The sequence below is a fragment of the Thamnophis sirtalis genome, unplaced genomic scaffold, assembly GCF_051295495.1.
Source record: "Thamnophis sirtalis isolate CommonGarterSnake01/CBP01778 unplaced genomic scaffold, rThaSir2_p1.2 scaffold_3, whole genome shotgun sequence".
Lineage (NCBI taxonomy): Eukaryota > Metazoa > Chordata > Lepidosauria > Squamata > Natricidae > Thamnophis > Thamnophis sirtalis.
Genome location: NW_028261383.1, coordinates 107,157,261 through 107,172,850, shown reverse-complemented (window position 1 = coordinate 107,172,850; position 15,590 = coordinate 107,157,261). Strand labels below are relative to the sequence as shown.

Below are 15,590 nucleotides of genomic sequence, written 5' to 3'. Positions count from 1 at the left end.
ATGGTGGCTGGTGAGGCCTGAAGAAGCTTTGTCAGACACTATCCTTTGCATTGTTACAGCAGTAGCTCTAATTAGCCATCATGTACCACCAAAACCCACCAAGCATGATACTGGACCTGCTTTTGATTTTCGAACACAGTCTTTTCTATGTTTCAGTATCCCCACTTGCTAAAAAAGCAAAACAAATAATGAATGTAATTCAGTTTTTGCCTTAACATTTATTTCATCCACGAAATGCATAGAGGGATGATGCAAAACCACACTGCTGCTTGGAGAATCTATTCCTATGATAGATAGTTTCCTGCATGATTAGATTGTGGGGATCGGTGCCTGAGGCAGAAGAAGACATGAAAGTATTGTTACTCAGTCTCTGCCTTGCTTGGATAAGGGTGGTCAGTGATGCATGATAAAGTTAGGAGCTGCAGATTGTGAGTATCCATAAGAGCAGCTACTGTCAACATTCTTAGCTAAAGGCTTCTTTGCTTGGTTTCCTTGGCATCTTGGCATTGACAAAACATTTCTGAAGTTGCAGATATTTGGCTTATTTGTGATTTGTATTTCACTGTTGTTATTTAAAAAATATGTAAAGCAGTTACCACTGATCCTGTATTATCTTGGAAGTCTTGGATTTCAAATGGTTTATCTTTAAATTTTGAACAGCTGATACAACCTTATAAAGTTAATTTATATAATTTTAAAGTGCTTGTAACCAGACATTACAACATTTCTTCAACATTTGTAAGTAACAAATTGATGCAGTAGATCTTTGTGTGATCATTGACCTTGATAGTAATGTGGAGGTCACATTTCCACATGGCGAAGCAACTCCAGAGCACCTTCTCCATCTTCATAGATACAGACTGTTTTTACCCCTCCCTGAAATCAATCAAGGAGCACGTCTTCTCCGACTTCTTTTTTTTCCTCTGACAGGGATGATAAATACAGGCAGGGCAGAGAATTTTCTGCCAGCTCCCCTCTTATGTTTGGAGTAAAGCAGGAAGAAAAAGGGAGAAACGGGTGGCTTCAATCATTAGGAATTGTAACGGCAGACAAATGTCCTGACCCTGACAGATGACTTTGTTGAGTAGATGTATAATGCTGAGGCTTAAAGCATGTAAACTGCTTGGTGAGCTGGATTGAGTAATTTAGAGAAAAGAGCCTAACTGTGGCATAGAAGAATGATATCATCTAGGACAGATGGATGGGCTTGTTTCTGGCAGGAAGAACCAGTAAAAAACAGAAGTGGATAGGAATGGCATTGTAATGAATCCAAAATATATTTAGCCTTAACTTGCCCTGAAAATTAGAATTATCTCTGTTCTTCAGTATTGACATGAATGTCTTGTAACACCGGAAAATGTTTAATCCTATGTACTGTACTGTACTGAATATGGCTGAACGTTGTATCTTTTTAGCATCAAAGTATGATTCATTGTTGTATATTTCTAATAACAAAATGTACAACTGTGAGATATTGTAATGTATATATCTCATTAATTACCAGATCACACACTGGTAACTCCATGTTTAGTTACATGTTCTCTGTGGTCCATAGAATTTGGTGGCCAAGCTTCTGTTCATTCACATGTTACATGGTTCATGAAGCAAGTGTATTGTAGTTAGCTACTGATCCAAAATAAAATCCTTAAACTATTTGAACCTGGAGTATGTGACTGCATACCTTTGCATTATCAACCTAATGAATTTTTCACTTCAGGGGAGATCTTCTAGTATGTGCCATTTGCAATTATTAGTAGATAGGTTGTTTACCTATCTACACAACTAGGAATCCATCCACTAGCCTTCGTCCATTTGAAATATATTCTCCCCTGACATTTAAGAGACATCTGCTAACTATCTCTACCTTCCCTCTATAAATGGAGAAGTCTGGATGATTTTTATTTTCTCTTGTCTTCACCATCTCTCCTTTCTGCTCTCTTTATAATGAAACCATTATTTTTATATTGCTCTTAACGTATTACTTGCATTATGGTACTTTTATTGTTCTATTGCAAACCATTTTGTAATTTACACTAATGGGAAGCAGAACATTAAACAATGATTATACCCAACCACACAGCTGCATTATTGATGGTTTAAGTAATGCTGTTTAAATGAATTTTCCACAAACAGGAAAACAGTGGGTTTTTTGGGGTCAACTGGATGTTTTGCTTTGTGTTTTCTGCACTGAGGACAGAGGTGGGATTCAATTTTTTTTTTTACTACCGGTTCTGTGGGCATGCAGGTGAGGTTACTGCAAAATCCCCATTCCCCCCAACTCCAGTATCCTGTTTTCCAACTCTGTTCTCCTGTTCAGGGCAACAAAAGAAGATTGGCTGGGAGGCAGTGAGGGCAGGACCAGCCTATTTTCCGGTTCTCCAAACTACTCAAAATTTTCACTACCGGTTCTCCAGAACCTGTCAGAACTGGCTGAATACCACCTCTGACTGACGAAATACCACATGTAAAACACTATGGTTTTACCTGTGCATATTATTCCTGGATAGAATGGGAAGAAAATATATTTGTTACTTCTAACTTTTGAACTCTAGGGAATTTTCCCCCCCAGCAAATTAATGTATTGGATAAAAAAGATCATGTATTTAAAACTAATCATATGCAAATCTGATTTGGGGGTGGGACAGCAGATTGCTTACATAGATGAGGCCACAATTTTTCTGAGACATCAGACAATTTAGGTGTGAGTATCTTTGATCTTGTTTTGCTGCTAAATTCCTAGATGGTGGAAATAAGTAGAGGTCACTAACAATTTTAAAAGATAGCACCTTTATTCCTTATTATCACACTATATATTCTTACATTCTTTAGTGGATTGGCCACAAAGATGATTTGGAAACTATTGTAAACTCGTGTGTGAGTGTGTGGGTTGTTGTTGTGAGGGATTGACACGTAGGAGCCATGTATGCAAGACAGATCTTTATTAGTACCAGATGACAAGCGATTCAAAGATTCCCTGCAACTGTCAGGGTATTTATACTAGCCAGAAGCAACTGTCAGGCCCAACTGTCACGAGGCCAGCCAATCAGATGCTGTGCCTTGACCAACCAATTAGAATGCAACACAGGTTGTTGCTGGGTTATAACACTCCTTCCCCCCAGTTATTTGTATAATAACCAATCAATTGTACATTGTACATTTGCCCTTCTGTGTTGTACCATTCATTCACATTTTTTTTTCTTCCAGTTTTACCATTTGCAATTGTGTTCTCTCCTTCCCCCCAGTCAACCTGATAACTGTAACCACTTGTAACCACTTTAATGTAATGCTTAACTTTGTAACATAAGTAGAAATTTAGCAACTCAAACAGAAGTAGAAATTTAGCAACTCTGTCCAGGAACATTCTGGGTTAGTAGCTTCAATTAGTTTAGTAAATTTCCTTACCCCCCAGTGCCTATTCACATTTTATTTCTTTATTTACATTTTTTTTCTTTTCTATTTTTCCCTCACAATCCTGCGCATGCCCAATGAATTCCCCAGTCCAGGCTCGTTGAAGGCCTCAAGCAGTGTGGGAAGCAGGTTTGTATCTTAGGAGACAGGCAGGACAGGAGGATTTCAGGCCCTGGAGGCAGCTAAGACAGGGAACGATGGAAGGCCGAGGAGGCGTCGGAAGTCCGAGAAGGCAGGCTTCTCCTTTCCCTTCGTTGAGGCGCGGAGCTGAGGCCAGGAGGCCGAGGAAGCAAGGCAGGAGACGGATGGCAGGGACACGCTTCAGTCCTCCTCCTTCTTCCTCTCTCTATCTCCTGGTCAGGCAGGCATCGCGGGGAGGAATTCGTGCCCTGGAGGCAGCGAAGTGGAGACAGGGGCTTTGAGATGCTTGCAGAGGCATCGCAGGGAGGAATTCGTGCCCTGGAGGCATGTAGGCGCCGAAGGCTTGCAACGAGCGGCTTCGGCAGGAGTTGAGGCACGGCGGCAAGGCTCGCAGTGGGCGCAGGCAGCACGGCCGGAGAACGGAGGCAGCGACAGGCTTCTGGCTGTCCTGTGGCTCCTTACTAGTTGGCTGATGTTGTTTGGCTCCTGCGGGAATCGCATATCAATCCCACCCTCGTCGCCAGTATTGTAAACTCGTGTGTGAGTGTGTGGGTTGTTGTTGTGAGGGATTGACACGTAGGAGCCATGTATGCAAGACAGATCTTTATTAGTACCAGATGACAAGCGATTCAAAGATTCCCTGCAACTGTCAGGGTATTTATACTAGCCAGAAGCAACTGTCAGGCCCAACTGTCACGAGGCCAGCCAATCAGATGCTGTGCCTTGACCAACCAATTAGAATGCAACACAGGTTGTTGCTGGGTTATAACAGAAACTACATCTGATGCAGAATTCTGTGGCCCATATCAAAGCGGGCAACAAGAAAAACATTTTATTTTGTTTAATTGCCCAGACTGCTGATTAACTAGTACCTTCAGTTAAAGATGCAAATTGTCTATGCATTGTATAATTGAATCTCTCTCTCTCTCTCTCTTTTTTTTTTTTGTATATGCTCTTCTTCTCTAAGGCTAAATGTCTTCTTTCAATGCTTCTGTTTTCAGATTGGATTAATGGATTAATTATTATCAGAGTAATAACCTCGGGTGTCATTCCTTGTAGCTTCCTATCCAAGAAATATTGTTTTGACATCTTTCTGGTGACTTTATTTTTCTTTGAAATATTTTTAGAGTTAGTTATGGTTTCTTTGAATTAACTTGGAAATTCCAAAATCTAAATAAATTTATATCTTAACTTTAGTTAAATCTTACAGTTGAGATGATTTTTCTAGAATTTAAAAGCAGACATTATTATTGTGTGGTTAATCTTTGGTGAGATTCACAGCCTTTGGGGCTGGTTGGTAGCTCAACAGCTCGAGTCCTAATCAAGGACCTAGGAACTGTTAAGATAATGTCGAAGGATATAAGCTGTTCCAAGTAGAGTGTTTTTTTGTAGAATCAGAATGTTGAAGTCTGATAAATTTAAAATTTCCAAATAGCGAGGTAGCCCTTTGGGTATTGCTCCAAGGGCTCCAATTACAATTGGGACAACACACAATTTCTTTTTCCACAGTTGCTCAACTTCAATTTGCAAGTCCAGGTACTTTGTGATTTTTTTTCTTGCTGTTTATCTTCAATTCGTGCATCTCCAGGTATTGTAATGTCAATGAACCATACTTTTTTTTCTTTTCAACTATTTTTATGTCAGGTGTGTTGTGGGCCAAGTGTCTGTCAGTCTGGATTCTGAAGTCCCACAAGATCTTGACTTTCTCATTTTCTAAGACCTTCTCAACCTGATGGTCCCAGTGGTTTTTGCTGTACTCAAATCCAAACTTTTGGCACAATTTCCAGTGAATGATCTTAGCAACGCGGTCATGGCTTTGTAGGTAGTCAGTTTGTGAAATTTTGCTGCACCCACTGATCAAGTGGTCAACTGTCTCGTCTTTCTCATTACAGAGGCAACATTTGCTGTTGGTGGTAACATGTTGAACTTTTGCCTTCATGCAGTTTGTGGCTAAGGCTTGTTCTTGAGCTCCCAAAAAAAAGGCTTCTGTTTCTTTTTTCAGTGCTCCTGATCTTAACCAGTTCCAAGTTAGCTTTTGGTCAGCTTTGCTTTCAATACTTTTCAAGTATTGGCTATGCATAGCTTTGTTTTCCCAATTTTCAGCTCGTTTCTCAATTACTTCTTTCTTATATTCAGCTTTTGACTTAGTTGTCTTTAAAAGACCTCTTTATTTATTTCCTTAATCATTGGTTCTTCACTTTTCTGGATGTAATCATTCAAGCTGTGTTTTTCTTCTTCCACGAGAACTTCCTCATTCTCAAGTTCTATTCCATTATCTTCTATGACCTTGCCTGCTTTGGTTGCCATTGTTGCACATTTGTCAATTCCAAACTGCATACTAATGTCTTGGCTAAATTCTTTCGTGCTTTCAATTAATACATTCAGTTCAGCTTTTGTTTTACCAAACAGCTTCAAATCAACCATGAACACCAAGTGTGAAATTTTCAGTCCTTTCTTTGCAAGTTCATATCCACAGTTCATCTTCATCAAAATGATTGTCAGTGGTAACTTTGAGAGTATAAAAAGTAGAGGTGAAAGGGAATTGCCCTAGAAAATGCCTCATTTAATTTCAACTTCACCCAGTTCTTCTTTGTTAGCTATAAACTTCATTTTCCAGAGGTTCATTGAAGTTTCCATGAATTTTTGTATGTTGCTGCTGATGCCAAAGATTTTCAGGCATTTCTTGATACAGCTATGGGGAACTGAATCAAACACTTTCTTATAGTCCATCCAAGCCATGAACTGGTTGGTTCGTTGTTATTATTATTATACAATTGTATCACAGCGGCCAGTTGTTTTGCCAGATTTGGCATTGGTTACTAGTCAGGCCCCACCCAGGAGCCTAGGATGTCGTAACGTATTTTTGTAATATGCATGCAGATCCAAGCAGAGCGGCTTTTTGCATTTGACTGATGGTGATTTTGTCAATTTTTAACTGTTTTAAATGTAATTCCAGTGCTTTTGGAATAGCACCCAGTGTGCCAATTACCACTGGAATTACCACTGCTGGTTTGTGCCATAGTTGTTGAATTTCAATTTTTAAGTCCTGGTATTTTGCGATTTTTTCATGTTTTTCATTTTCTTCTCAGCGACCTTGCTATCACCTGGTCGATATCTATGATTGTGACCTTATTTTTCTCAACCAGTGTGATGTCTGGTGTATTATGGGCCAGTATTTTGTCTGTTTGTATACGGAAATCCCACAAGATCTTGACCATCTGATTTTCGGTGACTTTTTCAGGCTGATGTTCCCACCAGTTTGTTGCTGTTTTAATATTATAATTTTTGCACAAATTCCAGTGGATCATTTGTGCTACTGAATTGTGCCGCAATTTATAATCAGTCTGCATGATTTTTTTACAGTAGCTAAGTATGTGATCAGCACATTATTATTATTATTATTATTGTTGTTGTTGTTGTTGTTGTTGTTGTTGTTGTTGTTATACAATTGTATCACAGCGGCCAGTTGTTTCGCCGGATTTGGCATTGGTTACTAGTCGGGCCCCGTCCAGGGGCCTAGGACGTCGTAACGTATTTTCGTAATATGCGTGCAGATCCAAGCAGTGCGGCTTTTTGCATTTGACTGATGGTGATTTTGTCAATTTTTAACTGTTTTAAATGTGATTCCAGTGCTTTTGGTATAGCACCCAGTGTGCCAATTACCACTGGAATTATCACTGCTGGTTTGTGCCATAGTCGTTGAATTTCGATTTTTAAGTCCTGGTATCTTGCAATTTTTTCATGTTCCTTCTCGGCGACCCTGCTATCACCTGGTATTGCGATGTCTATGAGTGTGACCTTATTTTTCTCAACCAGTGTGATGTCTGGTGTATTATGCGCCAGTATTTTGTCGGTTTGTATACGGAAATCCCACAAGATCTTGACCATCTGATTTTCGGTGACTTTTTCAGGCTGATGTTCCCACCAGTTTGTTGCTGTTTTTTAAAAATTATTATTATTATTATTATTATTATTATTATTATTATTATTATTATTATTATTATTATTATTATTATTACATAAAACTCAGTCAAACTGAACATTTAAAAACCTATCATACATATTATTGACTGGTGCTAATGGTTGATCTGACAGCATCCTAGGTATCAGCCAAGTATCTTCTTAAAATATACAATTATTATTATTGTTGTTGTTGCTCTCTTTTTCTGGCTGTTCCATGTAAGTCTTAATTCTTTTTGATTTTAGTGTACCACACTGCTGTTGTTGCTGTTAAAAATGGTCAAAGTAATATTCTTATCTCAATTGCATAAAGTGAGTGAAAACCTCTATGACCAAAAATATGTTGCATTGTTTTTACAACAGGTTAAAAGATCCTTTTTGCCTTTTGTTCTAATTTTTTTAAGTTACTATAGGTTTGAGTTGAAAACTGAGTTTTTTAAGGGGCTTAAGATAAGCCAGTTTTTCTAACATTAATAACGATGGTAGTTGTTGATGTTGTTGTTCTTAGTTCAGTATAAAAAAACAAGTTACAAGATGTTTCCCAAGTGAAATTATATTCTTCCGTTGTGGCCAAAGGATAATTATCATTCCATGAATCTCTTTGAAAATATCATTGATGGCAAATCAATTGATGGATGCACTTCCTTGCTGATGTTTTTCTAAGCAGATTGTGTTCTGTGCAATATGGCATTATTCATGCAGCATCAAATGAAATACAGGCTGGTACTATAAAGACAAAATATGAAGATGCTGTCCCTTTTTCTTGGATTGGTCTTGCTTAGCGCAACTGGTCCTATTGTCTTGAATATGATGCAAAGGGAAATCAGACCCAATGGACACCACCTACTTTGATTCAATCCCAGCTGTAATCCTCTGTGGTAACAAGCAATTTCAGAGTTACTGTTTGTATTTTCTTTCATTAACATTTATTGATGAAATTTGATCCCTCTGTCCTCTTTTTCAGGTCGTCCCATTCCACCTACGTCTTCGTCTAGCCTTCTCCCATCTGCTCAGCTGCCCAGCTCTCATAATCCACCACAAGTTAGCTGCCAGATGCCCTTGCTAGACAGCAATACTTCTCATCAAATTATGGATACCAACCCTGATGAGGAGTTCTGCCCAAATTCATACCTGCTAAGAGCATGCACAGGACCACAGCAAACTTCCAGCAGTGGTAAGGAAATGTTATCTGATTGTAAATATTATGTTTATATGAGCAAATTCTAATTGTTACAAGAAGAGTGGTTCCAAATAGGGACACAAGGGAAATGAAGATACATTTATCTGTGAATTTGTTGTGGTTTGAGAACTTTATTAATAAATGGATATTTGTTGTGGTCAAATTACATTTTAGGGTTTCTACTGACTTAATAATTATCTATGAATGCATTTTATCACTAGATGAAAATTGCCTTGTATTTTTGGAGAAATATATACAAAAGGTAATGCAATGCTTTGCAATTTTAAAGAATAGTACATTGCCTTTTAAAATGCAAAAGGTTATGCTGGCCCTGTTTTAATTTTTTTATATTTTCACATTTGTTGTGTTTCTTTCCATTTTCCTATCAGAATTGCAAGAAATCCTAGCTTTCAACCTTTTATGAAGTATTGATATCTCTCAAATTGACCACTGATTTACAAAATGTTTAGGCTGCATTTTTTAAATGAGGAAATAGATTCTATTCTGAGTTTCTCCATTTTGGGGGAAATCCTTCTACTCCAATCAGATATTCGAAAAGCAGTATGGACTTTGTAGATAAAGTAGGATGAGTCAGGACTAGATCAGATAGAGGGTGCACTGACAATTTTATTGAAGTGCAATGTGATTTCTATACTTTACAAATTTTTAAAATATTTGAGACATTGCATTAGGTGTTTGGACGTTCTGTTAGTATTACTGATTTTGCTTCTTTGTTTTCTTGGTTATGCATTTGAACAATTTTAAATGGAAGAAGTAAAGCATTTTAAATTACAAAATTAAATTACAAAAAACAACAAGTGGGATACAAAATCAGGACCACTACTAAATAAATAAATAAATAAATAAATAAATAAATAAATAAATAAATAAATACATACATACATACATACATACATACATAAGGAGTAGAACAAAAAGTTTCAAGAACTTTTTAAAACTATCTGTGATAATAATAAAATGAAGGGTGAGAGCATCTACGGGAAAGTTTTGTTGTTATTGTTATTACTTCCTGCCTTTCCTCTTCTGATTCAGTTTTCTTGTTATGTTATTCTTTTATGTTCCACAGTATGCTTGTTATTGTATGCTATTCTTATGTCACAATAATTAATGAACATAAGATCTGTAATTGGTAAGCGCACTGCTGTTTGCCTGAACACATCTTATAAGAAACTGCTTGGCCAGCAATTTATGCCCTCTAAAGCTGAAAAAAAAATTATATAGAGCCAGAAATTTGCATTGGCAGAAGAAAACAAAACAAGATTTCACAAAAGTCTGGTGATTCTTTTTCTTTTAACATGTCCTCATATATCAGAATGATAAATCTTATAAATCTTAAGTTGCAATTCTAAGCACATACATGGAAGTTTAAAGTTATAGTTATGATGCTTGCTTATAGATAAATCATTCTAGAATTGAGGCTTTCATGAAGTCTCAAAAAATGGAAGAAAAGCACTGTTAGATCAGAGTGAACAGCTATCTAGGTCAACAACTTCTTTCTTAAAACAATCAAGTAAAGGCATCTGAGAAGCAAGCATGACATGATGGCAGTAGCAATCTTTTTTCTTCTCCGGTTACTAAAGTCTCCTCTGCTTGGAGCATGATATAGTGCCCATTGAGAGTCTTGTCCATTATGAATGCAGCCCCCTTTCTTTAGCCAGTAATATAACTACTTTTCGTGCCAGTATATGGCACTAATTACTTAAGAAATGCTCCCTTAGGACTGTCCTGTGTCACTTTGTAGTCAGTTTTACTGGGTCACTTTTAACATTGTGAAAAACCAGAAAAAGAAAAGAAAAGAAAAACTTTACAGCCAATTTAGCTACAACATTTGCCCATGGGATTTTGAAACAAAACACAGATGAGATTGGCTCTTTCAAGGTGTTCCTATCCTGTTAAAGTACAATGAGAGTTTTCAGAGTTCTGTCTGTTTGGGGCTCTTCCAGAATGAATGAAACACTTTCAACTTGCTGTTTTTCTGACTGGGACCAAAGTAGTGTCCTGCTGCAAGTTCCAACCTTTATATATGTATGTGGGCAGGGCTTTGGGCACTTTTCTGCTTCTGTCCCCCTTTGCCCACCCCCCCTCCACCAATTCTCCTGAATAGTAGCTTTCTTGCAATGTTCTTGCTCCTGGCTGGACCATTGGAAAAGTTGAAATATCCAGCAGTATGATTCTCATCTGTTGACACTGTCCTATCCCTGGTTGGAGCGCAACAGTAATCAAGGTATTCAGCTGTTTTCATAGTGGAACTATGCAAACACTTTGCATTCAGTCTCTGTTAATTAGTGTATAAAATTATATTTCTCTCAGTTTCTACAGTTTCTATACTGGTGTGGGAAGTGGCTTTCTGTTCATTAACTGGCTGCCATGGTAGATGTTGCCTCCTATCAAACTTTTTTACTTCTGTTTCCAGGATATCCATTCTCAACCACAGGATGTTGTAGCCTTTCTTAAGAGAGGTAGACACATGTACAGCCCATTTATATCTTTTTATTTTCTAAGAACACCTATGGGGAATCTAGATTAAATATTAGGTAGTAAAAATGCCAATATAGAATCATACTGATTCATACTGTTATTTTTTTCACCCAAATGAGAAATTTGTCTAATTCTTAAACTTTAACCAAAAAAGGATTAATCTGAGCAGCCACCTTCTTGCCCTAAATGGTCCACCATAAGGATGCATAATACTGTTTGGCTTATATGTTGATGAATCCATCATATGAATATATTATTCTGAAAGACAAGACCAAAGAAAGGAAGGAGGGAGGGAAGAGACAGATAGATGAGAGACAGACAGACAGACAGACAGACGTGTGTATTCATTCATTCATTTATGGTTGCTTGCATGCATGCATGCATGTATTCATTCATTTATATAGAACAATAAATGTGAAAAAATATACAGTATGCCCAGTGGTGGGATTCCAATTTTTTACTACTGGTTCTGTGAGTGTGGCATGGTGGGTGTGGCATAGCTTGGTGGGTGTAGCATGGCTTGGTGGACATGGCAGGGGAAGGATACTGTAAAAATATCCATTCCCACCCCACTACAGGGGAAGAATACTGCAAAAACTCAATTTCCTCCTCATTTCAGGGGAGAATTACTGCAAAATCCCAGGTTACTGGGACTCGAGAGGCAGAGACTAGATGGGGGCATATACCGGTTCTCCAAACTACTCAAAATTTCCGCTACTGGTTCTCCAGAACTGGTTAGAACCTGCTGAATATCACCTCTGAGTATACGTATGAATTACCATTTGTTATTTCAAGTTTAAAAATGGTTTTTACTCTACGAAGAAACATGGAATCAACTTCTTTTGTTCTGAACCTAAATATTTTACTTCACCAATTAAAGTGTGTGTATATCTGAACTTCCCAATGTGCATGCACATGTATTTCCAGCACATCCTGACCTTAGATTTCATCTAACATTCTAGTCTATTTTATTATGCTGTTCATCCTGATCTAGTTTTGGATGTTAATAGAATTCTAAGTGTTTTCTTCACAATAAGCTAGGTTAGTGGGTTGTTTTTTTGTTTTTTGTTTTGTTATTGGAGTTCCTTCTTTTAAATTGTATTAATAAATGATTATAATGTATGCAAAATGTGTCCTGCTGGATAAAAAAAAATCACATTTTTCCAGTGCTTTAAATTATGACTATTCAAATATGAGAAAGAAATTGCTGGCAAAATACTCAAAATTGGAATCACTCTCTACATATAAGCATTGATTTTTTTAAAATAATAATAGTTCTCAAATGCTTTTATAGACAAAAATACTGCAATAATTCTTTCTACATTGCTAGGAATATGTGCCACTTACAAAACAGCTTGTTTCTGTATTTTATTTTAATTTTAACTATTTTTTCTTAATAAACAATTTATCATAGCCTATCTATCTGCTGGTGTATGGCCAAATAAAGATTGATCAGTTGATTGTTTATAGCCTATATTTTTATAGTTTGGGTACAATAAACAAACTTTAAATTTTTATCCTGTTTATTGCTTCTTTTAAACATCACAAAATCCAAACTTGTCGTTATTATGGATATAGGAGTGCGGGAGAAGAGATGAGGTTCCTTATTAGATTTTGAAATTAAAAGGTTTTAGATGACATCTATCATGTTTATGGGTAGATTGTTCTGATTGTTCTTCTAATTTAAAAGATGGAGTTGTTATGTGTAGGTTTAAAATAATTCAGTATCTGTGAACTATTACGTTGGTCACATTGTGTTTAATAAACCAGCACTTATGGGAATGAGTGATCCTTCTAGATGAAATATATACCGTACTTATGCTTGTGTTAACTTGAACAATTAGATACTAATTCCTAAATTGGCTTATGTGCACCTTTCCAAGGAGAAGATGATAGTTATCTGATTACATTGCTTTGTGTCCTTGCTGCTAACTGTTTTTCATATATGTGAAAAATTCATATGCTTAAAAAAAAGTACCTAATCAAATCTTCCATCAGGTAAGCAATCTATTGTTGATATTATGAAGACCTTTAATCTACAATAAATCTTTATTAGAACTCATCAGAGCTTCCAGTTTGGAAGAAATTAGATTATAGCTCTTAAAATGACATTACATCATTGGGGTGACCAGCTTATCATTTGGTGAAGTGGCATCAATCATAAGTAACATAACTACATAGCAAATACATTCAACCTTTTTCACTGCAGTTTAGCAACACGGATGGCTCAAACTGCAGGCTAAAATAAAATGGAAAAATGAACTTTCTTTGAATGTGAAACTAAGCTAATTGAATATTTTATTGAAAATAATATTTGGGAGATGTAGAAATTAGAATATAATATGTAACATTTATCATTCTCATTTTTCTTTTATTGATCAATATTCTGTTTAGAAAAAATGTATACATGTGTGTTTTCATGAAGAAATACAGGGTGTACAAATAGTATAATTTATTTTATTAATGACATTTTCGGACAACATATGAATAAAGATTAATGCTCATTTAAAGCCCTGTGTTTGCTCTAATACATCAACCCAAAGTTTTATTGAAGAAAGTACCTCTTAAATCAGAAAAGCAAATACTGTAATCCTACTGGATATTCCACTACCACCACACAGAATTTCCTATGAAATGTCGGCTAGATCTTAACCACTAGATCTTTGACAATTACAGAGAAAACTGATTAAAAGTAGAAATGTATGTACTGCACACCACTGCAGTCTAATAAGGCTTTTAGAAGAATATGCATAATTATGAATAATTGGGGAAGGAGGGCATCCACAGTGAGGAAAACAAGTAGATCAAGGTGACAGACACAACCACAAATCAAAGCTCTGCCTTTTTATAGAAATGGCTGGGGCTTCAATCTGCTGTCATCCTTTTGGACCTTTGGCCTCAGATTTACAGATGCTTCTGGACTTGCATGGAAGTCTTTAAGATTTGCTGTTAAATTAGCCACAGTTTTGCTAGTGAATGTTAATCATTCTCTGGAGCTTCAACAGGGCTTTTCTCTCCTTCTGTCTTCCAAGTGCAGTTGCCTTTCCCTTTTGCCCATTTCTTTTTCCTCTTCCTCTTTCTCAAAGAAGGGAGGAATGGGTTCTAGTACTCTTGTATTTATGAGTTTTACAAAAGCATAAAGCTGGAAGGGAGCATAAAAGTTATGGGTCCCCTGTTTAGATAATTTCTAACACATGAGCCTTCATCCTCTGAAACCTTCTGATGAAAGACACAGGTGTTTTGTTTTTTTCCAAAAGGCAACTGGACTTCCTTTGTTTTTACTTCTTTTGCTGAGAACTGAAGACGCTTCTTGGATGTGAAGATAAATGTCTTCAATCAAAAACAAAGGAAGTCCAGTTGCCTTTTGAAAAACACCTTTGGGACAAACATGACCTGGATTACTGAGAATCTCCATAGACTCCATAGACTCTGGTGAAGGATTTCACCACAATCATGTGGGCAGCCTGTTTCAGCCTGTTGACTAAAAAGGTATTTTTTTTAGGTATTTTATTAAAATTTATAGGCTGCCCTTTTCCCTGAGGGGACTCAGGGCGGCTTACAACCATTAGGGAGGGGGTACAATACAAAATAAACAATATATAAACAAAATAAGTAGTAAAAACACAACATGCATTCTACATTCAACACTCGGGTGGGGCAAATTAAGGACTTATCCCCAGGCCTGTTGGGAGAGCCAGGTCTTGAGGGCTGTGCGGAAGGCCTGGACGGTGGTGAGGGTGCGTAACTCGACGGGGAGATCGTTCCACAGGGTCGGAGCTGCAACAGAAAAGGCTCTCCTCCGTGTAGTCGCCAGTCGACATTGACTGGCGGATGGAATTCGGAGGAGGCCCAGTCTGTGCGATCTAATCGGTCGGAGGGAGGTAATCGGCAGAAGGCGGTCTCTCAAGTACCCAGATCCACTACCATGGAGTGCTTTAAAGGTGGTCATCAGTACCCTGAAGCGCACCCGGAGATCGACAGGTAGCCAGTACAGCTTGCGGAGGATGGGTGTAACGTGGGCGAACCGTGGTGCGCCCACTATCACTCGCGCGGCTGCATTCTGGACTAACTGCAGTCGCCGGATGCACTTCAGGGGCAGCCCCATGTAGAGCACATTGCAGTATTCCAGCCTAGAGATCACAAGGGCTCGAGTGACTGTTGTGAGAGCCTCCCGATTCAGGTAGGGTCATAACTGGCAGACCAGGCGAACCTGGGCAAATGCCCCCCTGGTCACAGCCGACAGATGATGATCGAGAGTCAGCTGTGGATCCAGGAGGACTCCTAAGTTACGAACCCTATCTGAGGGGTATAAAATTTGACCCCCCAGCCTGATAGATGGAACATTAGCCAAATTGTTGGGAGGGAAACACAACAGCCACTCGGTCTTGTCCGGGTTGAGTAC

General features: G+C 37.8%; 1 protein-coding gene across 1 annotated transcript in view; it reads left to right on the top strand.

The window, feature by feature from the left end:
- Positions 1-15,590, top strand: part of TENM2 (teneurin transmembrane protein 2) — a 928,661-nt gene that overhangs the window by 560,425 nt on the left and 352,646 nt on the right. Inside the window, exon 5 of the mRNA XM_087709674.1 lies at positions 8,474-8,683. Coding sequence (XP_087565800.1) covers positions 8,474-8,683 — 210 coding nt within the window. The remainder of the gene's footprint in view (positions 1-8,473; positions 8,684-15,590) is intronic.